A 26782-nucleotide genomic window follows, 5' to 3' on the forward strand; every position below is an offset into this window, starting at 1 on the left:
TGTCAGTTGAACAGTGTTTTCTGTGACACATTGGTGAGGCTGGCTTCCGGGTTAAGCGGCGGGTGTTAAGAAGTGCGGTTTGGTGTGTCATGTTTCGGAGGATGCATGATTCGACCTTCGCCTCCCGAGCCCATTGGGGAGTTGCAGCGTTGAGACGAGAAAAGGGGGTAAAATACAAAAAAGTAACTTTGTCCTAGAAAGATTTACAGGTTATCCCAATGTCAGGCCAGAGTAAGCCTACACAAAACACAGCCCTTATTTTAAGTGTTTCTAAAATCCCCTATGGAAAAAATGTATGGTGGAAAACGATTGGAACCATTTCCCTCTTTGACCCTTACGTTTTATGGGTATTATGATTCATACTCTGGTACTCTATTGATGACTCTATTGATGTACTCTATGATTTAGCAATACCACAATGCTGTGGCGGGTTTTCGACACTTATTTGGAGAAAGCGCACGTGACTGTGCCTGTGTAATGATGTAATCCTGAAGCAACAAGGTTGGTGATGACAACCTATAGCTATTGAATAATTGTAAATGGACACAATTGTAAAGATTTTTAAGACAAGATATTGTCCAGCCATTTGAAACCACTTCCGACAATTATCGAAGTCAATGTTTAATATCGATTATCAAATTTTTCTGCAACACCATGAATATCAGGCTCTTCTTTTTCAGTTTCACCACCAGAGGGCAGCTCTTCCTAATTAGTAATTCATGTGTCTGCTTAGGGTCAATTCATTAATACATCTTGTTTTCTGAGCAGGGTTTAGGATATGCAAAACAAATATTTCACTTTTTTATTGAACATTAAACATCTGTACTTTTTCAAAAATGAACATACTCCTTTCAAACTACTTAATTCAAGCCAATTAATTTGCAGGTGAAACCCTACCTTATTTCCATTCATTTTAGATTGATATCATTCAACTCATAAAAAAGAGACTTGAATTACATAGCTGACAAATCAAACAAATCAGAGGAGATATCATTGACCCAGACCAGAGAAAAGCAAATAGGCTATGTTGATTTCACGTTCGACTCCTCCCGCAAGAAAAATAGTAGGCGGGGCTTTGTACCTAAGCAGATGGGATGAGAGCATTGTCTTCAATCTGTCAGTGTTACACCTCTGCTGAGAGACATATGCCGAAGATTTTCCTGCTTTTCTAGACGCAGAAGAAGATTGTCAGAAGAAGACATCGTCAGGTTTTTATGCAAAAACGTTTGTACTGTCGAGGATTCCCTTTGTTTCAATGCACTCGGTCACCCTGTTGCTGGAGAGACGGCGGAACTGAATCGGTCTATACTCTCGTCTCGTAAACCGATTTGTCACTGGCTGGCGAAGGGGACATGAATATCGGAGAATTTCTCTGTTGACGGCCATCAAAAGAGAGACACTGGTGACATCATACCCCAAATCACGCAGTAGGACAGGACACAGAGGCGAAGGGAGAGACATTATTCTGTAGTGTATTTCGACGAATCCTGCAGCAATGCCGGGGTTTGATTACAAGTTTCTGGAGAAACCGAAGAGACGTTTTCAATGTCCATTATGCAGTAAAGCCATGCGCGAGCCTGTTCAAGTTTCTACGTGTGGCCACCGATTTTGTGACACCTGTCTACAAGAATTCTTAAGGTAAGCTGCGCGTGCGTGTGTGTGTTCCAGATCAAACGCTATTAGCCTATTGGATTGCAATAATGATTTAGCATTTTGATGTGTTCTGTATACACAGCCTTAAAGAACACTGAAAAAACTTGTTTTCAAACTTCTCCCTGTATCTCTCTCGCTGTGCGTGTGCGTGCGTGCGTGCGTGCTACATGTGTCTTGTCTATGGGTCACACTATAGGAACTAACCATAAATATCAAATTTCAGTTGGAAAGTATATATGTAAACAAACCCTGTAGGCGTGTCCTTCCTTTGTAAGGCCTTTGCACTCACAGGTGAAGCAAAATTATAGGTAAAGGAAGTGGTGGTGACTTAAATCCTTAACAATAAATTAGGACATATTATTATTATTATTATTATTATTATTATTATTATTATATGGGACAATATACAAACGTTTTTGAGAAAGATAATTTAAATATTTTTTTAATTGTATTTATTGGTTCCTTTTCATTTTGATAAGAGATGAAAAACATTAATTGAAGGTTATTTGTTGATGTAAAAATCGAAATGTACCGATTTTAAGGTTGTCATATTTGGGGTAGGGTAGGGTCACAATAAATTATTTCCCCCAAAAAATATAGTAGAAATTTGGTCCCCTGCTGAAAAAGTTTGAATACCACTGCCTCACCTACCCAGCCTATGGTATTGAAAATGTTTATAACATATTTCACTCATGTCAACTTTATTCCTCTAGATTAGCCAAATTGTTTTATTTTGGTCCAAATATGATTCTATATTTCTGAATGTGATATCCTCCGGGTAGATATGTGTGGTATATTATGATACAGTATGATGATACAACAGCCATTGGGGGTGTTGTTTATACATGCAAATCTTTCATGAAGTCAGTTTCTTTTTATTTTCCATAACTGAATTCAAATTTGCCCAACTGGCAGAAGTCTGGGAGCCACCAATGAGAACTCAAGCTCTAAAAGGCCATAAAACAGAAGAGAAAACAATGTCTTGTTTGCATCATCATTTGGCACACTGCAATTGTAATATTGTGCATATAGGTTTCAGATAATAATAAACAGTCAGATTCAATTCTGTGATGAGGAAGTAATGTTTCAGTAGTTGTTGGTTTTGCAGACTTTGCTGCCATTCTAGCTGTAGTCGCCTACCATGACACATGTAAACAATTATCTAATGTTAAGACCTCAGGACCAGGGACAGACAGAGAGAGGGGAGAGGCACGTTTGAGGTTGTCTGTTTGTGTGTGTGAGCCTGCATGGAAATATATCTGTGTGTGTGCATGTTTGTTAATGTGTGTGTGTTTTCATCCAGGCAGGCATAGGGGACCCTGGCCTATCCTCCCATCCTGTCTGTCTGTCTTTTTGCCCTGAGGCTATGTGCCTGCCTGGCTGGGTTTTGGGTCAGGGGGAGGGGGCAGGGTGGTAGGGGTGCTGGGGTAGTCAGCAGTGGCACTGCCTTGGATGAGGGGGGATTAGACAGATTCCTTTATTGGATTAAGGGCACAAGTGTGCTGAGAGACTGGCGCCCATTCACTCGGAGGTCATCAAATTCAAATCACTTTAGAATCATTTTATTTGTCACATGGTTCATAAACAGCCGGTGTAGACTGACAGTGACATGCTTACAGGCCCTTCTCAACAATGCAGAGAGAAAAATAGAGAAATAATCACACAAGGAATAAATATACAATGAGCCATGTCTGAGCCCGAGAGAGGTTATGTCCCAAATAGAACTCTATCACCTATATAGTGTACTACTTTTGACAAGGGCTCTGGCTCTGTTCAGAAGTAGTGCACTTCAGTATATAGGGGATAGGGTGCCATTTGGGACAGAGCCTCTGTCATGGTCACATACAGTGTAAAATTACTGCCAAAATTAAGATTTAGTTTTGAGCCACTTGAGTTCCTCATACCCCTTCACCACTTCCACATCCCCACACCCCCCATTGAAAGATGACTGAAATACTTGGGGGTCTTACTTTATGTACAGTACCAGTATCAACATTTTGGACACCTACTCATTCAAGGGTTTTTTTTTTTTTTTTTTTACTTTGTAGAATAATATGGAAGACATCAACACTATGCAATTACACATATGGAATCATGTAGTAACCCAAAAAAGTGTTAAACAAATCAAAATGTATTTGATTTCTTCAGTGTCCACCCTTTGCCTTGATGACAGCTTTGCACACTCTTGGCATTCTCTCAACCAGCTTCACCTGGAATGCTTTTCAACAGTCTTGAAGGAGTCAACTGTTGGACCAAATAAATCATCCTCTCACTGTCAACTGTGTTTATTTTCAACAAACTTAACATGTGTAAATAGTTGTGTGGACATAACAAGATTCAACAACCTGAGACATAAACTGAACAAGTTCCACATTCATGTGACTTAACAGAAATTTAATAATGTGTCCCTGAACAAAGGGGGGGGGGGGTCAAAATCAAAAGTAACAGTCAGTATCTGGTGTTGCCGCCAATTGCATTAAGTGCTTCAGTGCATCTCCTCCTCATGGACTGCACCAGATTTGCCATTTCTTGCTGTGAGATGTTACCCCACTCTTCCACCAAGGCACCTGCAAGTTCCTGGAAATTTCTGGGGGAATGACCCTAGCCCTCACCCTGTTGGATCAGGTCCAACAGGTCCCAGACATGCTCAATGTGATTGAGATCCAGGCTCTTTGCTGGCCATGGCAGAACACTGACATTCCTGTCTTGCAGGAAATCACGCACAGAATGAGCAGTATGGCTGGTGGCATTGTCATGCTGGTGGGTCATGTCAGGATGAGCCTGCAGGAGCAGTACCACTTGAGGGAGAAGGATGTCTTGCTTGTAACACACAGCGTTGAGATTGCCTTAATGACAACAAGCTAAGTCCGATGATTCTGTGATACACCTCCCCGGACCATGACGGACCCTCCACTTCAAATTGATCCCGCTCCAGAATACAGGCCTTGGTGTAACGCTCATTCCTTCAACGATAATCGTGAATCCAACCATCACCCCTGGTGAGACAAAACTGTGACTCGTCAGTGAAGAACACTTTGTGCCAGTTCTGTCTGGTCCAGCAACGGTGGGTTTGTGCCCATAGGCGATGTTGTTGCCGGTGATGTCTGGTGAGGACCTGCCTTACAACAGGCCTACAAGCCCTCAGTCCAGCCTTTCTCAGCCTATTGCGGACAGTCTGAGCACTGATGGAGGGACTGTGCGTTCCTGGTGTAACTCTGGTAGTAGTTGTTGCCATCCTGTACCTGTCCCGCAGGTGTGATGTTCAGATGTACTGATCCTGTGCAGGTGTTGTTACACATGGTCTGCCACTGCGAGGACGATCAGCTGCCCGTCCTGTCTCCCTGTAGCGCTGTCTTAGGCGTCTCACAGTACGAACATTGCGATTTATTGCCCTGGCCGCATCTGCAGTCCTCATGCCTCCTTGCAGCATGCTTAAGGCACGTTCACGCAGGGACCCTGGGCATCTTTCTTTTGGTGTTTTTCAGAGTCAGTAGAAAGGCCTCTTTTTAGTCTCTAATTTTTCATAACTGTGACCTTTAATTGCTTACCGTCTGTAAGCTGTTAGTGTCTTAACGACTGTTCCACAGGTGAATGTTCATTAATTGTTTATGGTTCATTGAACAAGTATGGAAAAACAGTGTTTAAACCCTTTACAATGAAGATTTTGAAAGTCTTTGAAAGACACAGTCCTGAAAAAGGGACGTTTCTTATTTTGCTGAGTTTAGATAGGTGTGTGCCTTTCCAAATCATGTCCAATCAGTTGCATTTACTACAGGTGGACTCCAATAAAGTTGTAGAAACATATCAAGGATGATTCATGGAAACAGGATGCACCTGAACTCAATTTTGAGTTTCCTAGCCAGGAGTCTGAACACTTACAGTTGAAGTCGGAAGTTTACATACACCTTAGCCAAATACATTTAAACTCCGTTTTTCACTATTCCTGACATTTGATCCCTGTAAAAAAGGCCTGTTTTATGTCTGTCAGGATCATCACTTTATTTTAAGAATGTGAAACGTCAGAATAATAGTAGAGATTTATTTCAGCTTTTATTTCTTTCATCACATTCCCAATGGGTCAGAAGTTAAAATACACTCAATTAGTATTTGGTAGCATTGCCTTTAAATTGTTTAACTTGGGTCAAACGTTTCGAGTAACCTTCCACAAGCTTCCCACAATAAGTTGGGTGAATTTTGGCCCATTCCTCCTGACAGAGCTGGTGTAACTGAGTCAGGTTTGTAGGCCTCCTTGCTCACACGCACTTTTTCAGTTCTGCCCACACATTTTCTATAGGATTGAGGTCAGGGCTTTGTGATGACCACTCCAATACCCTGACTTTGTTGTCCTTAAGCCATTTTGCCACAACTTTGGAAGTTTGCTTGGGGTCATTGTCCATTTGGAAGACCCATTTGCAACCAAGCTTTAACTTCCTAACTGATGTCTTGAGATGTTGCTTCAATATATCCACATAATTGTTCTTCCTCATGATGCCATCTATTTTGTGAAGTGCACCACTCCCTCCTGCAGCAAAGCACCCCCACAACATGATGCTGCCACCCCTGTGCTTCATGGTTGGGACGGTGTTCTTCGGCTTGCAAGCCTCCCCCTTTTTCCTCCAAACATAACGATGGTCATTATGGCCAAACAGTTCTATTTTTGTTTCATCAGACTAGAGGACGTTTCTACAAAAAGTACGATCTTTGTCCCCATGTGAAGTTGCAAACCATAGTTTGTCTTTTTTATGGCGGTTTTAGAGCAGTGGCTTCTTCCTTGCTGAGCGGCCTTTCAGGTTATGTCGATATAGGACTTGTTTTACTGTGGATATAGATACTTTTGTACCGGTTTCCTCCAGCATCTTCACAAGGTCCTCTGCTGTTGTTCTGGGATTGATTTGCACTTTTCGCACCAAAGCACGTTCATATCTAGGAGACAGAACGCGTCTCCTTCCTCAGCGGTATGATGGCTGTGTGGTCCCATGGTGTTTATACTTGCGTACTATTGTTTGTACAGGTGAACGTGGTACCTTCAGGCGTTTGGGAATTGCTCCCAAAGATGAACCAGACTTGTGGAGGTCTACAATTTCTTTTCTGAGGTCTTGGCTGATTTCTTTAGATTTTCCGATGATGTCTAGGCACTGAGTTTGAAGGTAGGCCTTGAAATACATCCACAGGTACACCTCCAATTGACTCAAATTATGTCAATTAGCCTATCGGAAGCTTCTAAAGCCATGAAATCATTTTCTGGAATTGTCCAAGCTGTTTAAAGGCACAGTCAACTTGGTGTATGTAAACTTCTGACCCACTGGAATTGTGATACAGTGAACTATAAGTGAAATAATCTGTCTGTAAACAATTGTTGGAAAAATGACTTGTGTCATGCACAAAGTAGATGTCCTAACTGACTTGCCAAAACTATTGTTAACAATACATTTGTGGAGTGGTTGGAAAACAAGTTTTAATGACTCCAACCTAAGTGTATGTAAACTTCTGACTTCAACTGTATGTAGACAAGGTTTTTCAGATTTTTTATCTCAAGGATGATCAATGGAAACTAGATGCACCTGATTTCAACTTCAAGTCTCATACCAAAGGGTCTGAATACTTATGTAAATAAAAACTTGTTTTCGCTTTGTCATTATGGGGTATTGTGTGTAGATTGATGGAAAAGGGCAATTTTAATCAATTTTAAAATAAAACTGGAATGGAACTAAATGTGGAAAAACTGTAAGTGGTCTGAACACTTTACGAATGCAATGTATAGGGAATAGGGTGGCATTTGGGACGCATGCAATGTCAGTGACTTACAATGTGAGTGACATTATTGACTTGGTAAGCTTGTTAAACTGTAGTGCCAAACATAGCCAAGAGATTGGGGCCTCTGTTTTCATAACGCATTGTTTTCTCAGCCTAGAAAACATCACACTTTTTCTGACTGGTATTTTATCCTCTAAAACATTTTGATGCCTCATGAGGTCTGTCCACTCCTACTTTACTTATTTCTTCATCTGCCAGGATCCTATTGGTCCAGCTGACATGGGGTTTAGGCTATTTGACAGCCACTTCACCTCTCCATCGATCCCACTCTTTAATCTAGTCAATTGATTAACCCAGTAAAAATCAGTTCACTGAGTGTGTTTCCATTGGCTTAGTTAGCACACTGTGCAAACCGAGGACACAGACCATTGCACAAGAAGGGATTGCACAAGGTACAGGTGAGATCATTGCTTCAGGTTTTACACTTTTTCATATGCTATCGTACAATAACATTTCCCTTTTCTCTGACAGACCCACTACTTTTGACTAACACAATAATAGCTTTATTTGCTGAATCATGTCTTTGTGATGAAAAGGTTTCGCTTGCCTGTCAGTCTGTCAGCATGTGATGCTAATGGGCTGTGTTTCCACCCAGGGAGAGAGAGGGAGGGAGGAATGTTTAAATACAACAGGCCAACAGGCAGAAGCCCTGGAGGCTGCCCGGCCCAGCTCTGATGTAGAGTCATGGGGTAGTAGAGCAAGCACAGACCTGAGGCTTATCACTTCTGCAATCAACTGTGAATCACATGACTGTACCACCGTGTATGCTGGTCTTGAACTGTGTCCCAAATGGCACCCTATTCCCTACTTTTGGCCAGGGCCCATAAGGCTCTGGTGAAAAGTAGTGTACTGTATAGGGAATAGGGTGCCATTTGGGACGCAACCCTGGTTGGCGACGGCAAAACGCTTATCATAGGCCTTGGCAATTAGCTCAATACCTCATGAGCAAAGGAGAATAAACACTCAAACGATACAAAAACAACTATTATCCCCATGATATAGGGCAAGAGCAGCCTTACGTGCCTAACCCATCCCATACATGGAGTCATCTATCTTGCGTTAGTGTTTGTGAACCAAGGCAGAGTCACACGCACGCTACTGTGCCGTCTCTGTGGGAATGATACAGTGCTCCGGCCTGGTCTTGACAGGGACAGCTATTGGTTTGTTCTGCCCCATAACTTATTCCAGGATATGTTTCCCCAACACTATGGTAGCCTACTGTAAATTCTTCCTGGATGGGCCTCCCCAACACTATGGTAGCCTACTGTAACTTCTTCCTGGATATGTTTCCCAATCACTATGGTAGCCTACTGTAACTTCTTCCTGGATGGGCCTCCCCAACACTATGGTAGCCTACTGTAACTTCTTCCTGGATGGGCCTCCCCAACACTATGGTAGCCTACTGTAACTTCTTCCTGGATGGGCCTCCCCAACACTATGGTAGCCTACTGTAACTTCTTCCTGGATGGGCCTGCCCAACACTATGGTAGCCTACTGTAACTTCTTCCTGGATATGTTTCCCAATCACTATGGTAGCCTACTGTAACTTCTTCCTGGATGGGCCTCCCCAACGCTATGGTCACCTACTGTAACTTCTTCCTGGATGGGCCTCTCAAACACTATGGTAGCCTACTGTAACTTCTTGCTGGATGGGCCTCCCCAACACTATGGTAGCCTACTGTAACTTCTGATTTCCTCTGCTGTCCCGTGGAGCTTACAATCTAATTGGTATGTCTCCCAAATGACACCTTTTTCCCTGTTAAAGTGCACTACTTTTAACCAGGGCCAATAGGGATCTCATCAACAGTAGCATACTATGTAGGGAAGAGGCTGCCATTTGGGACGTGGTGAATGCTTTGTGCTGTTTTGCTGATGCAGGCTATAGGCCTACTCATCTCTTCTGAAACATAATCTTCAGTGCGCTGTAGAATTGACACCTTTCCCTATGTTGCTATGTGCATAATAGCAAAGTTAACCAGCATATTGCGATTGAAAACAATGCGGGGGAGGCAGATGCAGCAGAGACGAGGACACAGGACATTTCATTTGGTTTATAATCAATAGCCGAACTGTTAAATGTGCCTGGCTTTATCAATTATCCATATATATCTACAGAAATAAGACCGATCTTGCTTATTTGCCTGTTTCAGTTTTGTTTATTAGCCTGCTGATTCCGTGAGCACCAAGCCTCATGCAAAGTCAAAATGTCGGATAAAGCAATTTCACAGATTTGGCTGTTTTTAGTCTTTGCTATGCTGTAATAAAGGCTATAATTTTTTTTCTCGTTAGAACAGCCTGGTATTGCTTATAATTTATTTAGTGATGTTTACACTGTTTCAAACAGGCAGAAAAATTGCACATAAAATGCATGCAGCTCTCACTCACTCCTATGCCCCCCTTTTTCTTGATCTCCTTATTTGTATTTTTACAATTATTATTAAGATCATCATTATAATAATCAGTAATGTCGTTATCATTAGTGGTCTTTGTATACTAGCCTTGTATAACCACCATCGAGCTCTAGGCCTAAGAGTCCTGTTTACTCTTAATACCGTAACTTACTTTCAATATATAGGCTACTGTATCAATCAATAGATCATTCATTCATTCATTCATGCCATTACACAGCATACGAGACATTCATGCTTTGTAATGAAATCAAGCATTTTAGTTTTTAAATTAAATAACAAAGGGCGCTTTGAATAATTAGCCTAAACAATAAATAAATCGCAATTCACAAATGCATGCAACTGTTTCTAGTCTGCTGTAATAAAGGCTTTATCTTATTTTTTTGTTAGAACAGACTCTCTGGTACACTTATTGAGTGTTTACACTGTTCCAAATGGACAAAAAAAAGAATAATATTGTAATCAAACTGCTACTCTTTGTCACACATAATACTCAGGCAACGCTTGCTCCTATACCCTCCTTTTTCTTGATATCCAGTAGTCAAATGTCTTCCACAGATCGGACTTCCCCTATCCCTCCTGAGCAACCAGGAAACATTTGCCCGTTTCTAATTTATTTTTCACGTCCTCCCCATCCATTTAGCTGTCGACATTATTGTGTTGGGAGTTTGTTATAACCAATTTATTTATGTGATTATCATAGGCTATAGGTCAGGCCCTATTGGTCACATGCATGCGACACTTACATGTTCCCCGTAAAGAGAGCAAGGGTTGAGGGAATATGGAATGTTTTTCGTAAACAAATGATGGATTTCCGTAACAGAACTTTTCAGTCAGAAACATGGAAGAAACTAAATGGCTGAAATGATGTAGCATCTTCAGCACGGACAGCGCAATAAACACTTGCTGTTGTGCCTTTTCGCTGCAGTAGGGAGGAGAGCGAAACAACGTGCGCAAATCACACAGGCACTCGCCGTCATTTCTTTTAACTGTGTGAACATCGGACTCTTTCTTGAGTCATTTGTCTTAATTATTTAATCAAACAGTGTGCTTAAAGTATCAGACAAGCTCTGTGCATATGTAGTTGATTTATTCAAACACATATGGTATGTCAATATATGGACAAATAAGTCTAAACATTTCGATCAACTTATTGGTCAAAAGAACAGGATGCCAATTTTTTTTTAGTCTGGGACAACCCTAATCACCAGCATTATCAGTGCCTCCGCTACCTCCTACTTCCTCTCTCCTTCCTCATCCTGCTTCTTCCTTCCATCTCTTTTGCAGTCTGGGAAAGAGAGTTTGCAGCAAGTAAACAAAAAGCTTATTGCAGTGAGGAAAGAGTTTGGAGGGAAGAAAAAGGGTATGATTGATGTGGTCTGAGACAGCGGAGAGAGGGAGGGAATCTGGGTGAGTAACATTGGTCTCCATTAAAGCCAGATGAACTGACTTCTGTCCATTGTGTGTGCAGATTGATAGGGGAACGCAGAATAGAGGCACTTTTGGCCAGGGAGTTATCTAGTGTTTCTTAAAGGACTAAATGGGGTTGGGGAGTACTGGTGCCCAGTTCTGTGTGTGAGCCAGGCCTGCTCTGGCAGCTGGGCCTTTGAAAAAGCGTGTGTGTTTGTTTGTGTGTGGGTTCAGCTGGACTAGTAATGAATGGCTCAGTGAATGAGGATCTCCAGTCCCCAGCCCCACACGCATCCTATAGTCGCTTCACAGAGGCCTTCATAGACCCTCAAAGTTGTCCAATGGCATTTATGTATGTATGGCACACGAGGATACAGAAGGGGATGCGGAGTGAAAGGGATTTTTGCTTCGTCTATTGCTGAGCACAACGTAGTTCACTGTGCTTCGCTGAAGGGGGTTTAGTTAGCGGAGTGAAATCCCCCAGGCCTCTGCTCTGTTCTACTCTGCTCTACTCTGTTCTCTGGGTGGGTGGCGAAGACCTCTCAAAGCTGAATATTGCTGTTCCAGCTGATAAACTGGGAATGGTGGAGTCTAGAATCTGGCTATAAACACTGAGGCAGTAGTAGCCCATACAAAGGAGTGACTCCTAGACACTGATCTTGGGTCAGTTTTGTATTTTCCTCCCACTAATGGTTCAGGTTAGGATTGATGGAGGGGAAGCTGATTTATTAGATCTGTACCTAGGGGAAACTAGAGAAACTACCCCAGAGCTAGTACCTGATATACAGTAAAAGAGAGGCAGGGTGGACACACCCTGACATGGAAATATCCCAATGTAGGCTATCCCTATTGAGAGAAACTAAACCAGTACTTCCTCACACGTGCATGGACTTTGAAGCGATCCATTGTGTGAAAGTCCACTGATCTTTTCAAGTTTAACATGTCAGTTACACATACCGTATGAATTATAGCTCTGCCCTTCAGAATGACTCCATGACCTATATGGTGCTCATTCACCCAAATCAACTGGTACAGTAGTCGTTACTGTACATGGACACACTGATTTGATGGCCTTCACAGATATGGTCAATAAAAAAATACTCATTCTGTATTCCATTAGGTTTTTCAGAATTAGGCAAACTCAGGTAACCTGGGGAATGCATTAATCCTTTGTTGTTTGTAATGGATGACCTCACTGAAACAACAAAACAACAAGGTTGTATTTTGTCAACCTGTATGGAACTTACACCACCAGGATGTTTCTATTGCCCTGATAAGAGGTTTCTGTTGTGGGTGTGACTGTAAAACAACGTCTACACTTGCAAAGGTGATGATGTGTGCTTGTGTTTACGTGTGAGTGTGGCTGGGCGTGAGTGTATGTGGTTGAGAGAGTATTGTATACTCACTGAACATTTTGTGTGTCACTCACATGGCGTGATATACAGTGCATGCTGAAACCTGAAGTCACCCATCCATTTATCTTTAGGGCACCATCTTTTTCATTCAGCTCCTTGGCAGAACATAAGCCTTACTGTTCTCCAAGCATTTTCCCATAAGACCCCCTGTACCATGAGAGGAGTGATATGGATGTGAGCCAGGACATTGCAGGATGATGTCATTGTATGGGGTCTCATGGGAGGAAGCTGAGGGGCTTTAGACGTCCAGCTGTGATGACATCACTGAGAGAACGTTATTGGTCTGTTTCGCACAGCTGCAGAGTTCCTTCACACAGACTCTCTCCACATGGACTGGACGGCCCAGTTGCTATTGTCAAACTCCCTTAGTGGGAACTAGGGGTCATTTGGTTGAATTTTCTGCAATAGTAATTTTCTATGCCTTGGTCACTGGCGTAAGGGCTTCGTGATGCTAATTGTTGGTCTAAGCTAGGAAAATGTGAGTAAGTCTATGTACTTTTTTCAGGACAAAATTTCACACCTCTCAAAGAGGGAAAGCACTTAAAATTCTTGTCTAGCCTCTCCAAATGCGCTGACACATTCCTGCATCAAGGCTCTTATCTTCCCAGTTCTCTTTATCAACATTGTTGGTCTTATACAAAGTGTGCATGAAGCATCCCTAGAGCAGGTTTGGGACTTGCCGAGACTCGTCCATGGCTATAGGAGGTCTTATTCAAACAGCTCGGAATCTGGCAGCTCTTCAGGCTAACAAAGGTGGTAGGCATTCCAGTTATGCAGCGGAGCACCTTGCCCCTCACACAGAGAGCATGCTGGGGCCAAGCTGCCAGTCCCAGCCCTGTCACTGGAGCCTGAGCAGTTGGCAGCCCTCCCAGCATGGCCAGTGCCTACACGTGCATGTAATGTGAAAGGGCTAATGTAGGGTGTTTATTGTGAAACATACTAGCCCTCACGTCAGACTACATCAGGATTAATGGACAATGTACAGCGGAGAGAGTCTGGGTTAAGATTGTGGGAACTGGGAAGTGATGAGGGCTGTTAGGAGGTGGATGGATAGGCAGATTACCCTAATGACCAATTCAAGGTTACACAGCGGACATGGGAGGGTCTGCTTGGCCATGGCACAGCTTGTGCTTAGCTGTTCGAACCCCATTCCACTGCTCGGCTACATCACCGCACTGCTCCCTGTTGAGCTAATTGACTTCCCCCAAACTGTCTGTGTTGTGCAGAAACTTCTGCACTGGCTGTAAAGCTGACAGCCCCTCTGCAAATGAACACATGGACACACATGCTCAGACACCCACATATATTAAGCTAGTATAATGCATTAATTAATGTATACAATTTCTTCCCCAAGAGAGGCTACTGACTACTTTCTATTAAACCCAGTAGTCATGAGAGCTATTGGAAGCGTGTCTGTGAGGGGTAGTTGATTTGTGAGAGGCTCATTAGCGGCAGGCAGGCAGCTGACTGACTGACTGACCTGACTGACTGACTGACTGACCATTGGTTCTGGTTGCTGAGTGGAGGCCCAGGCATGTGAAGAATCTGTGTCTGGGCTCTGAAAGGAGAGCAGCTGGCCAGTGGGACTGGAACGTGGGGAAGGCACCTGTCTTAGTGAAAGGGTCCACTGTAGACCAGAACAGGTGTTGGCATAGCAGTTAAGCTTTTCACTAAAAGCATACACACACATCCTGAATTATAGTAATTTATTCGGGAGAGGCTCCTTCAATGTTAAGGTCATTGCCATTCAACCCTAAGCCTTTCCGTTCAGCCCGCTCCCCCTGGCCAGTGAAAGGGCCGTTGTGATGATGGCTCCCTTCCTTCCTTCCTGCCCTACCTTAACATCAGCTAGCTGTACTTACTGTGTTGGACAACTAACTAAAACCCCAATGACCATCCACCACCACCACTCTCTGTCTGTGTGGCATCCTCCCTTCTCTCTCACAGCTCATTTCAGATATGTCAACAAGGCACAATGCACAGCCTCCTCCAATCATCCCTTCTCCTCCCCCTGCACAGATGGGCTATTGATCCTATGAAAGAGCCGAGCGGAGTAAGGAACTAGCTCACGTTCGTGGCCAGATGCATCATTCACTACCGCTCTGTTTAGGATGAGAGAGCATTTGTCTCATTGCAGCCTCTCGTCTCATTCATTTCTTAATTAATTTCCCATTTCAATTTGGCTTTTGTTCAGTGGCGCTCCTTTCAGTCATCATCCGGACCTGTAAATCAATATTGTTGAACAAGAGAAACCTGCTGAATTTTCTCTCTCTCTTGCTACCTTTAGCTCTCTCCCTCTCTACAGTCATAGAAAGCAGGGCCAGACTTATGTACACAAATAGTGTAACACTAAACTGGGCCATTGTGCTTTGTTTATGTTTAGTGAAATTCACATGGCTAATCGTTCTCCCTCGTCGCACTCTCTCTGTCTCTGATTCCAAAAGCAAAATGCCTCAATGTTGTCACTCCTGGCAACATGAGCAGTTTAAAGAATGCATACAACAGGAGCACTGCCTTCTAGGTGTTTCGACACAAAGGAGTATTTTTGACGTCACTGCCTCGCCTGGCTAAACAAAGAAAATACATCCTCAAAAAGAGGAATGGACAGCAGCTTGAGCTGCAGCTGAATGCTGGTTTCAAACATGTATGGCTCAAGGAGAAGGGGACGGAGGGAAAGAGATGACTAGATTTCTCTGGCAGGTTATTTTATGTCTCTGTCTGAATGTTTGTGGGCTTCAGATTCAGGCTGATAAGGGAAACAGGAGCCACAGCATGTCCGGAGACGAGCTTTCTGGCCTTATCGCGTGTGTGTGCACACGTTTACGTCACCGGCTAGACCACAGACGGCAGCCCCCTGTCTGCTTACTGAGCTCTCTCTCACACAAAGAGCCTCACCTTCCCTCACTGTTACCATGGCCACAGCCAGCACAGGGCCCTCTCAAACTGTCACCAGCAGTGACACATCTCAGACACACTGACTTGAAATGAATTGGCTTACTGACAAAACAAGAAAAATTGCTTTTTCCTAAATGTCAGATAAATGGAAATGCAGGTAGAGCAGAAATATAAATGATTATTATGTAAGGCTGTTTTTGCTCTGAAGTGTCACCATAGAAAAGTGCCAGGGTAAGGCGTCCTTTTGATCACCTTTTGAAAGCAAGCAGCATTTAGTGAGGGAGTTTGAAGAAGGCGAGGTAGACATTTTGGACAGTTTTGTGGCTGTGAGCAAGGAGGAAGCCTGTGATGAGTGACTCATGACAGACAAGGGAAGAGAAGACGCGTGGTTCTGTTCTGTGCCATCCGCCGCAATGATGAATGTGTCCATCCCAAATGGCACCTTATGCCCTTCATAGGCCACTACTTTTGACAGGGAGCTATGGGCTCTGGTCAAAAGTAGTGCGCTATGTAGGGAATCAGGTGCCATTTGGGACTCAGACTATTACTCATGCAGAGGCAGGTCACACTGCCAGGCAGGCAGGCACAGGGTGAATCCACAATCATTAACTTCTCCACCTTGCACTCCTCCTCAGATGACCACGCCCTCACACAAGTTCCTCACAGCTTTACTTCTATGGAGGAGTTGAACAGAACTGATAACATGGTGATTACTTATCTACAAGTTATACCTTGAAAGCATGTTAGGACATAAGGTTCATCAATTGGTGTTTATAGTTTTGTTTATTTGTTTCTCATGGGGAATCTTTGTTGTTTTCCTGATTGAAACATCTCTCCTTCTCTTACTCAACCTGCTAATGAAGGGTTCAACAACACTAAAGGCGTGGCAGAATTTTTCCACAGATGTTCCGTTGGGATTGAGCTAAATTAAGCCTCCCACACGGCACAGATGAAAGTAGTGTACACACAAATCCTGGTATCTCACTCACCCACATAGGCTTACTGTACATTCAGAAAGTGAGATCAAGGGACAGAGAACAAACCCTCTGACCTCACTGTTGGTAAATCCATAAATAATAGACCAATCTTTATGGATAAAGCACTAAGCACAGTAGATCACCTATATTCTATGTAAACCCTATCATGGTGAAGAAAGGAGAGCAACTTGGAACTTGAACTTGGTGCTGTTCCTTTTTGCATCAGCAGCTCCTAAAAGGTGACAAGAAGGGCATTCCTTTCCTCCATTGTTCCCTCCAGACATAAATACAGCCTGCAATGAACCACGCTGGTCTTAACAAGCAACAAAAGGCTTTATGGTTGTTGTGGGCATTGAGTATGAAACAAGAGCACAGTGGTGAATCACAGGTCATGTAGGTTAGACACAAAAAAAGTATTGCTTTCATCAGTCCTCAATTTGATCTTGTTTGTCTAACTTACTCCTCATCTATTGATGTGCCATAGAAGCAAGGTATGAATAGCTTGATGTTAATTAATTCACTGCAAGCCTTGTCACCAAAGGGGCAGCAGGTAGCCTAGTGGTTAGAGAATTGGGCCAGTAACCGAAAGGTTGCTAGATTGAATCTCAGAGCCGACAAGGTACAAATCTGTCGTTCTGCCCCTGAACAAGGCAGTTAACCCACGTAGGCTGTCATTGTAAATAAGAATTTGTTCTGAACTGACTTGCCTAGTTAAATAAAGGTTAAAACTTTTTTAAAGCATTTTATTGCATTCTGCTGATATATATCACACAGTGAATGTTTTGAAGGCACTGAGTAGTGATGAAAGGTTATTATACAAAAATAAGTCTCACCAGTGCCATCTTTAGCCAACGCTAGCATTTTGCTACATGTTACATGTCTCTGTGCAGGCTTGAGAGCAGATGCAGACTAATCAAAAGATCTGTAGTCCATAAGATATTATTAGTAGCAGGGAGGGATTATGTGTTCAACCCACCTGCTGTCCCTGTGGCAGTGTGCTGGGGAGAAGCAGTATGGAGTTGGTGAGGTAATCCGCCTTTAGCCACCAGCTCCATGGATTAGCACAGTGCTAATGTTGGCCTGCCACCATGTGATCCTGTATGCAGGCCATTGTTGTTCTCCATAATTTGTGTCTGACAAAAAACATCGCCTAAACCTTTCAATGGACCAGTGTGACAAAAGAAGTTGACACATTGTTAGAGGGTCAGGACACTTCAGATCATGTTGTCTGCTTTCCTCGGTGGAGTCTCTCTTTCTGTAGGACCTCCTTACATTGACATTTTAGTCATTTAGCAGACTCTCTTATCCAGAGTGACTCACAGTCAGTGTGTTCATCTTAAGATAGCTAGGGGGAGACAACCACATATCACAGTCGGTGTAAGTAAAGTTTTCCTCAAAGTAGCTATCAGCAAAGTCTGTGCTAGTAGGAAAAGAGAAGTGCAATTTTTATTTTTCATTTGTTTATGACTCATCCTTGCTCTGTGCGAGGAGTAGGAACAACAGTCACTGTTATGAGTGCATTATTTCAGTGATGGATGAAGCACTGGTTTCTACTACACCATGGAGTAGATGGCTTGGCTGTCCAGGCAATCAAAGGGGCTCTGCCTGACTCACCTTATGCCTCAGTGAGCACAGAATAATGGTCACTAAGGAGTGTGCTCTACCAACAGAATGACTAGATGATAGTATAATGTGCTCTGTCATGTCAGGGAGCAGGTAAATCAAGATGAACTTGGCTGGAAGGTCAATGAACTGTCACTTGTCACAAGTGGCACTGACTGTAGTGTAGCGCCTTGGACTAAGAACATTTTCAAGGATGCCTAATTTAGAAACTAAACCGCTAAGTGGCTTGTGATAGATATATTACCTGTAGTTGGCCAGCCGCCAGTAATACTTTATGGAGAGAACCTTTTGTCTCGGCTCGGGAGTAACCGATCTCAGTGTGGTTTTAAAACTCTTTACAAGCGCTCAGGGGGAAGATTACTCTGGGGATACATGCGGATGGAGGAAACTAACTAGCCATGGGCTTATTCATCACTCTCAGTACTCTGTGTCCCTGGTGTATTATCTCTGGGCCTGGTTTATAGCTATGGACTCGAAGGTTTGGTATTTCGCCAAACATTCATTTCTAGAGGTTGATAGATGCTCTACTCACAGTACTCTTGCTGTGTTGTTTGGTGGTGGGATGCCTTCTGGGGGAAACCTCTACGGTATACTGTGTGTCTGCTTATTACATCATACTTCAGTTTTGGTCATAAGTATCAAGGCAACTTTTGTGGTAAGTAGTGAAAAGTTCAATTGTAATCTTGGGCAGTCTTAAAGCTTTTTGCCTTCGTTAGAATGTGCAGTGGATTGACTTACTCTCTCAGGGATGCTGCAGTCTTTATCCCTAAAGTAGGCTGTCCCATGAGGTCTCAAATATACTTCATTTCCCAACGAGGAACCATCTCACCTCTGCATTAAGGAGCTGATACCTCCAGCTAATCACAGGCAGTGCTTTAAGAAGCAGTCCTTTATCCTCCAGGGATGGAATAGTAGTCTTCTGTTTCTCTCATCCCTCAGGATTAAGACCAAACCTGCACTCTTCTCATCTGCCGGATATCCTGACGGTGAATACCTGAGATTAGTGAAGCGTTTGTAAGAGGAGTCTGAATACCTCCTGTGAGTTTGAGAGGGGGGCAGGGTGTTACCTTTACCTCTCAGATTTACTGTGTTGCTGTATGCTTTACTTTCTGGCTCCAGTAGCTGACTCGGGTTGGGCCCTGGTCAAAAGTAGTGCACTACATAAGGAATAGATTGTCAATTGGAACAAATCCTCAGTGTTTGAGGAGTGATGGCAGGACAGTCTCTCAGTCCTATGCTATGTGTGTGTGATAAGACGAAGTGCCTCTTTTAATAAGCCAGTCAGCACCCGGGCTAGTCATAAACCAGTCTCTGAGCCCCTCTGCCCAGCGTTGGTTAGCATTCTTCAGGATTACTGTGGCGGCACCACAACTTTTCAAAGGCAGCAGGCCTCGCGCATTGCAGATCACCCCCACAGCAGACATCTGCCCCCTGAAGCAAAGCTACAATAAGATCTGTCATCAAAACGGCTCAAATTTGCGTGTGTGAGGAAATTAATTTACTGTGTGTGTACACTAATTTGAGTCCAATATGTGTAAACTGAAAATTCCACTCTTTCTTCTAGTGCCCCAGTTTACCAGAGTTGCGATGGTAGTAAAGAGAGCAGGAACAAACAGTACTGACAAGAGTGTGGTGTTTCACACATCTAATACCTTGACAGGAGCTCTTAACACTTCTTCAGAGGATAGTGGCTCCTTCTCACATGTGTGCCATATCAAACCCAGGACCTTCATTGGCCCCTGGTGGTAGCCAAGCCCTGTGAGAAGCTCAGCCCACCCCACTCCACTATCTCTACACCCTGGGTGCATCTCAAATGTTACCCTATTCCCTATATAGGGCCCATAGGGCTCTGGTAAAATGTAGCGTACTATATTGGGAATAGGGTGCCATTTGGGATGCAACTCAAACTAAAGATCAAAGACAAGCTTCTAATTTGTATGCTCTCATCAAGCCCCCATTCTTAGATGGGTTCTCATGGATTCAACTGAACTGCTCAGAGCAGTGATACTGCTGGTCCTGCATGGTGGTGTGTGTACAGTGTGTGTCTCTAAGGGGTTTCTTGGCTGTGTATACTTTGTCTAAGCTGTGAGTGTGTTGAGTATGAGGGCGGCTGCAGTCATGCGTGGTATGCAGCCAGAGCCCAGCTAGCTCTCAGTAGGATTGATGGAACCGTTCTCCATCTCAACCCCCACCCTGGACCCAGATCAGCAGGAGTTAATGAAATTGAATTGATTTTTGTACCTCTTTCATGCAGGCAGAATATAATCCTGGGAAGAATTTGGTTGGGAAAATGATCTGGGAACGCATTCAGGGCTCTAAAGTTTGACCAATTTGGCCGAAATATCCAACCAAATATTTTCCTGTGCGACCAGGAGTTTTATTTTGGGACAACTGTGAGACTATGAAAAAAATTTCTCAGATAGTAATTGTTGTAATGACAAGGCTTCGCTGCACCATTGTTTGAGTGCCCTAGAGAAACAAACGAGTGCAGATTCGTTAGCGTCGTGGTTGCACCCTTACTACAGAGAAAACAGCATGCTTCTAACCCAACCATGTCAAAAGATCTGACCCATATTACCGGCACAATGTTTATCTTCCTATAGTGCAGAGTTTCCCAAACTCGTTCCTGGGGACCCCCTGGGTGCATGTTTTTACATAGCTGATTCAGATGAGTTGGTTATGAATGAGGTGTGTAGTGCTAGGGCAAAAAACTAAACAAAGATAAACCAAGATAGACCACAGCTTGTTGTTTCCAATTGGAACAAATTAGTCATAGTGGTCAGAACAAGCAAGGAGGTGGGAAGAGCCAAGCACACGTTAGCAATATCCTATTGGCGCGTTCTGGTATACATCTGCATATTTCCGTTAGGAAATGCCTACTCTGTTGTGTGCAATAACTAAATTCGCCATTGCACTCCTAAACAGCGTGATTTAAAACAAACTTTTGCAAAGGGTAAAGTCTACAAAACTTAGTCCACTCTGTTCACAACATATTTTTCGTTTTGGGAACCAAAAACTGTATAGAGATCAAATGTTTAATCAATGACAAAATTTGCAGAATGTCTGCCAAAATCCACCTCGTTCCATCTACCATATTTGGTAGTGAGAGGACATGCCAACCAGATGCTTCACGTTTATACATCCAGAAATATCTGTCTCCTTGTTCTATCTGTGACTAAAATGTGCACCCAGGGAGATGGCCCCAGGACCGAGTTTGGGAAACCCTGCTATAGCGGATCTCTGGGACAAAACTTTCCATTCATAAACCATGTCGTGGGTCATCCTACAACTACTTGCATTAACCATTTGTTTACACTTTGTTTAGTCATTTTACCTCATTGGCTGGCTAACTATCTCATAACTTTACCACTATATCCAAACATTTGGGGCCTCAGAAGGAATGGAAAAGGGATTGCTTCTTCAGGAAATCAATAGAGAGAAATAGTAATGGTGTTTTTTTTTTTTGGCACTAACTCCGCCATGGTTCGTTGGACAAAGCCTATGGGGGACATGACTGGAGTTTTTGTATGGTTTTTGGATAGACGCTGAATATGAGGTCTGTGGTAAACACAGGCTTGGGAGATCTTATACGTTTTGTTCTATGAGATAATCTTCATCAGCTAATGTCACTTATTTTGAAGAATTGATGTAATAAAAAAAACCATATAAAACACAAAGGCTTCATAATTCATAAAGGTCATGTTACCTGACTGATATTATCTCATAGAACACATAATATCTCCTAAGTCTGTGTTGACCTCCGACCTTATTTTGGCATTTATTCCAAAACCCTATTCTTTCCCTATCCATTTTTTCCGCAGGGATGACTGAACGATCCAGAGGTCATTTTTTTTGTTGTTGCCCGATTTGGCAAAAAATCTGTCTCCCGCCAGCATGTGCTGTTTTTCTTCTTCATTGTTTTGCCCACCAAGCAAGTGTTTTGCTAGATGAGGTTTATTTGATCTAATAGAAGTTTCGTAATGCTTAAGTTGTTACGAGTGTACTGATATAAGTAGGACACGTGACATCCCGGTATCTTTGAGAGAAAAAACACTTTATATCGGAGTTGCCTCAAGATAGTAGTGCTGAGCGATTTAATTTCGGTTATTTTTTGTTGACCGACGTCGGTTCAATTATTAGAATTTCATTTCCTTCGTTTTTTTTCTTCTGTGAGCTCATCTCTAGAGATATGTCAGATCCAGCCTGAACTGTGCAATGTAGTAGGGAGTTGTAGTTTCCAACAGGCCAATATTCTACATAGTTTATCTCATAGAACGTGGTAATTAACTACAATGACCATAATCCATTGCGCATCTACTTATCAGGTCTCTTTCTTTTACGCCTACTACAGAAGACACAGAACAATGCAAGTTCATGAGGGGATATAGTGAGCAGCTATTAGTTTGTGTGGTATCTCTACCAGAAAATACATGATCTAAGTGATTTGATAGTTGGAATTCAGCTGTCATTAAAGTATGCCTTATTTACTTTACCATTCCAGTGTTTTACTTGCTATATTGTATTTACTTTGCCACCATGGCCTTTTTTTTTGCCTTTACCTCCCTTATCTCACCTCATTTGCTCATATCGTATATAGACTTATTTTAACTCTGTTTGTTTTACTCCATGTGTAACTCTGTCGTTGTTTGTGTCGAACTGCTTTGCTTTATCTTGGCCAGGTCGCAATTGTAAATGAGAACTTGTTCTCAACTTACCTACCTGGTTAAATAAAGGTGAAAAAATAATAAATAAAACTTTGAAGAACTACTAAAATAGAGATTTTGTCTGACAGCATAGGCAGCAGCTCTATAGAGATGATGATTTGGAATTAAATAATAAAGTCATCAAATAAAACAAATGTAATATACACAACTGAAATATTTTATTAAAGTTATGTTAAGTGAAAAGCAGTAATGGGCAGTCACTACCATCATGGGACTTTTATTCATTGTTTTATTCTGTGTTACCATGATTATTTTTTAAATAATTGAACCGACCTCAATAAGCACTAACCGCTCAGCATTAGATGGCTATGCATATTCATGGCATGAGGCTAGTAGCATAGCATCTCTCCATTGAATACAGGTGGTTCACGTCAAAAAACCCTCATCGAATATTCAAAAAATGATTACAATAATGAGATGTATCCACCAATCAAAAGAAAGGATAGGCAGGAGCTAGACAGACCGCCATGCCGCTTTGTGGACAACGACTCCCATTGTTAGGGCGGAGAGACATGTATCTTGTCAGTATATCCATCATCTTTGATCATGGCAATAAATGAATGACAGTTCTCTTGCATGTCATCATCAAAAACCTGACGTTTTTAAAGAGACGGTGTACAATTTTCAATGTAATGCATCTCAATAGGAAAATAGTGCTTTTACACAATGTAGAAATATAATATTCCACAAATGACTTTGTAATTTCAATGACAGGTATTTGTATCAACATTTTAGCTTTTATAATAAACTGTGTTTGCGGTGTTACATATTAGTTTCCTGGGCACAACATGTGCTTCAAAAGTAGCTAGAATTCATATAGGCCCAATATATCCTGTATCTCAATCAATGTAAAAAAAAATATATATATGTTTTTCTGTTGCTCCTAAATTTCATGTGGCGCTCCTTTATTTAGAGCCATGAATACATTACATTTGCTAATGTATTTATCTAATTCAAGTACCATCCATGTACATGTAGGCTAAACAGTAAAGTTAAATCCACCCTTGTATGCAGTCCTTCCCATTGGAAGAGGATTCATTACAAACCCAATGAAGCACATAACCCTGCCAGCTGAGCTATAGATCCCCAGTCAAGGTTAGCCAGTTCAAGCGAGAACAAGGAAACCATAAAACAAATCAGTTGACAGTATTTTCAAACGATTGACTATTACAAAAATACAAAGTCGACAAGAAAGGGTTTCATATCGCGAGGTCTGCTGGGTTGGCAGTTGTGGCTACGTGAAGATTCTAAGGCCCTGGTTCCCCTGATGAAGACTCCATGTCTATAGCACAGTCACATTGATGGAATGAGATGGCAACAGGGATTGTGAGGGAGTGTAAACTTAGTCTCCCCTCCTCTCACACACTTAAGCATGGATTATGGTGTCTCAGAGACTTGAGCTCAATTTGCAGATGGCTGCATCCTTCCCTCTCACCCTCCCTCCTTCCGTTCCCCCTCTCATTTGTACCCTGGCAGGTGGCTGCATCCTTCCCTCTCACCCTCCCTCCTTCCGTTCCCCCTCTCATTTGTGCCCTGGCAGGTGGCTGCATCCTTCCCTCTCACCCTCCCTCCTTCCGTTCCCCCTCTCATTTGTGCCCTGGCAGGTGGCTGCATCCTTCCCTCTCACCCTCCCTCCTTCCGTTCCCCCTCTCATTTGTACCCTGGCAGGTGGCTGCATCCTTCCCTCTCACCCTCCCTCCTTCTGTTCCCCCTCTCATCTGTGCCCTGGCAGGTGGCTGGATCCTTCCCTCTCACCCTCCCTCCTTCCGTTCCCCCTCTCCTCTGTGCCCTGGCAGGTGGCTGCATCCTTCCCTCCATCCTTCCGTTCCCCCTCTCCTTCTGTGCTCTGGCAGGTGGCTGCATCCTTCCCTCTCACCCTCCCTCCTTCCGTTCCCCCTCTCCTCTGTGCCCTGGCAGGTGGCTGGATCCTTCCCTCTCACCCTCCCTCCTTCTGTTCCCCCTCTCCTCTGTGCCCTGGCAGGTGGCTGCATCCTTCCCTCCCTCCTTCCGTTCCCCCTCTCCTCTGTGCCCTGGCAGGTGGCTGCATCCTTCCCTCTCACCCTCCCTCCTTCCGTTCCCCCTCTCCTCTGTGCCCTGGCAGGTGGCTGCATCCTTCCCTCTCACCCTCCCTCCTTCCGTTCCCCCTCTCATCTGTGCCCTGGGAGGTGGCTGCATCCTTCCCTCCCTCCTTCCGTTCCCCCTCTCCTCTGTGCTCTGGCAGGTGGCTGCATCCTTCCCTCTCACCCTCCCTCCTTCCGTTCCCCCTCTCCTCTGTGCCCTGGCAGGTGGCTGCATCCTTCCCTCTCACCCTCCCTCCTTCCGTTCCCCCTCTCATCTGTGCCCTGGCAGGTGGCTGCATCCTTCCATCCCTCCTTCAGTTCCCCCTCTCATCTGTGCCCTGGCAGGTGGCTGGATGCTTCCCTCTCACCCTCCCTCCCTCTGGATGCTTTTGGGAGTCAGTGTTTTCTGTTACGCCGGAACACAGTGGACTTGCATCAGAGCTGTGCCACTATGAGTCACAGTGTATCCTAACGGTGTAGAGCAGACGCTCCTGGATTCAAACCGATCAACCACCTCAAATCCCCCCTGAACAGTGTGCAGATCCTATTCCATTATGTATTCTCGGGGAACTGCCTGTGGCTCAGAACAGACGTCTGATATCATAAAAGTCAAAGAACTAGCCGTCTGTTCCTTTTCTTACAAGGATGTCAGCGAACATAGCTTTGCCCATTTTTTTTGTCAGTTTTGACGTGCTAGCTTGTTCCCCTAAGCTCTACTCTGGGAAAAGAGCTACTGCCATGCATGCAATTCACAGCAGGATCCAAAAGCTTCATTTTGACACTATTGCAATTCTAAAACCCTTGGAAAATATACTTTAACACAGTATTACCCTTGAACAACTGCCTGCGTTAGTGCTGTTAAACAAAGATGGCATTTGAAAAACAAATTGATATTTCACTAACCTTTGAACGTGCCAGGACTGTGTGAATTAGCTGACAGATGTGTTTGAGTGTTTGGAGAACTGCAAAGAAAAATGAATGTCGTTACGTAAGTGGCGTGAAATCGTGCCGTCCCCTGCATCTAAACAACTTCCATCTTTGGGCATCTTTCTACAGAGCTGTCCCATGATCAATACCTGCGTCTGTAATGGCACCCTTTCCCATATATAGTGGTATACTTTTGACCAGGGCCTGTATGGCTCTATATAGGGAAAAGGGTGCCAGTTGGGAATAGGGTGTCATTTGGGACACATACAGTATGTTGAAGAGAGAGCAGGAGGAGCAAGAGAGCCATGGAAACGCTACCAGACAACTACCCACACATTTGTCGTTGTAGTATGAGGCCTAGTCGGCTTTCCTCCACTTGCATCATTTGTGCTATTGTTGCTAAGAACAACAGTAGAAAGACTCATGAAAAGTCTTAAGAGTGTTTTTAGAGTAGATACAGAAAACGTACATTGTAGATCCAAACTGGATCTTGAGGAACTAGGCCTAATACCTATAAGGCTGAATCAACTCTTGCTGATGTCTGTGACCTTCAGATATACAGACATGGTCAGTTCACATTAAGCTGTCACTGACTGGACATGGACATTGCAAACACCAATGATGTGAGTCAAATATGATTTTACAAATTACATTTGCTGTACAAGCATGTCCTCTATGCATCAGTCAATCAAACCCTGATTAAAAAAGTCCAAACATAACAAGATGTATGTACTCAACTAAATGAAACTAAAATAAACTTCACAGCATGTTGATTCAAACATGCTTCCTTGCTGCACGTGAAGTACTGTAGCCAACTGTGTTTGGATTTATCCCAAAAACCCTAAGGATATGATTGGCCTATCAAAGGTCATGGGT

At 43.3% G+C, this 26782-nt stretch overlaps 1 protein-coding gene and 1 pseudogene across 1 annotated transcript in view; one reads left to right on the plus strand and one right to left on the minus strand.

The window, feature by feature from the left end:
• Positions 1-794: 794 nt before the first annotated feature.
• The window catches only part of LOC110507756 (TNF receptor-associated factor 4), a 43678-nt gene continuing 17690 nt past the window's right edge, over positions 795-26782 (plus strand). The window contains exon 1 of the mRNA XM_021587969.3: positions 795-1638. Coding sequence (XP_021443644.1) covers positions 1496-1638 — 143 coding nt within the window. The 5' untranslated portion in view covers positions 795-1495. The remainder of the gene's footprint in view (positions 1639-26782) is intronic.
• Positions 4312-5134, minus strand: LOC149971275 (uncharacterized; annotated as a pseudogene).

The sequence above is a fragment of the Oncorhynchus mykiss genome, chromosome 27 (genome assembly GCF_057628025.1).
Source record: "Oncorhynchus mykiss isolate SJ-2025 chromosome 27, ASM5762802v1, whole genome shotgun sequence".
NCBI classification, from domain to species: domain Eukaryota; kingdom Metazoa; phylum Chordata; class Actinopteri; order Salmoniformes; family Salmonidae; genus Oncorhynchus; species Oncorhynchus mykiss.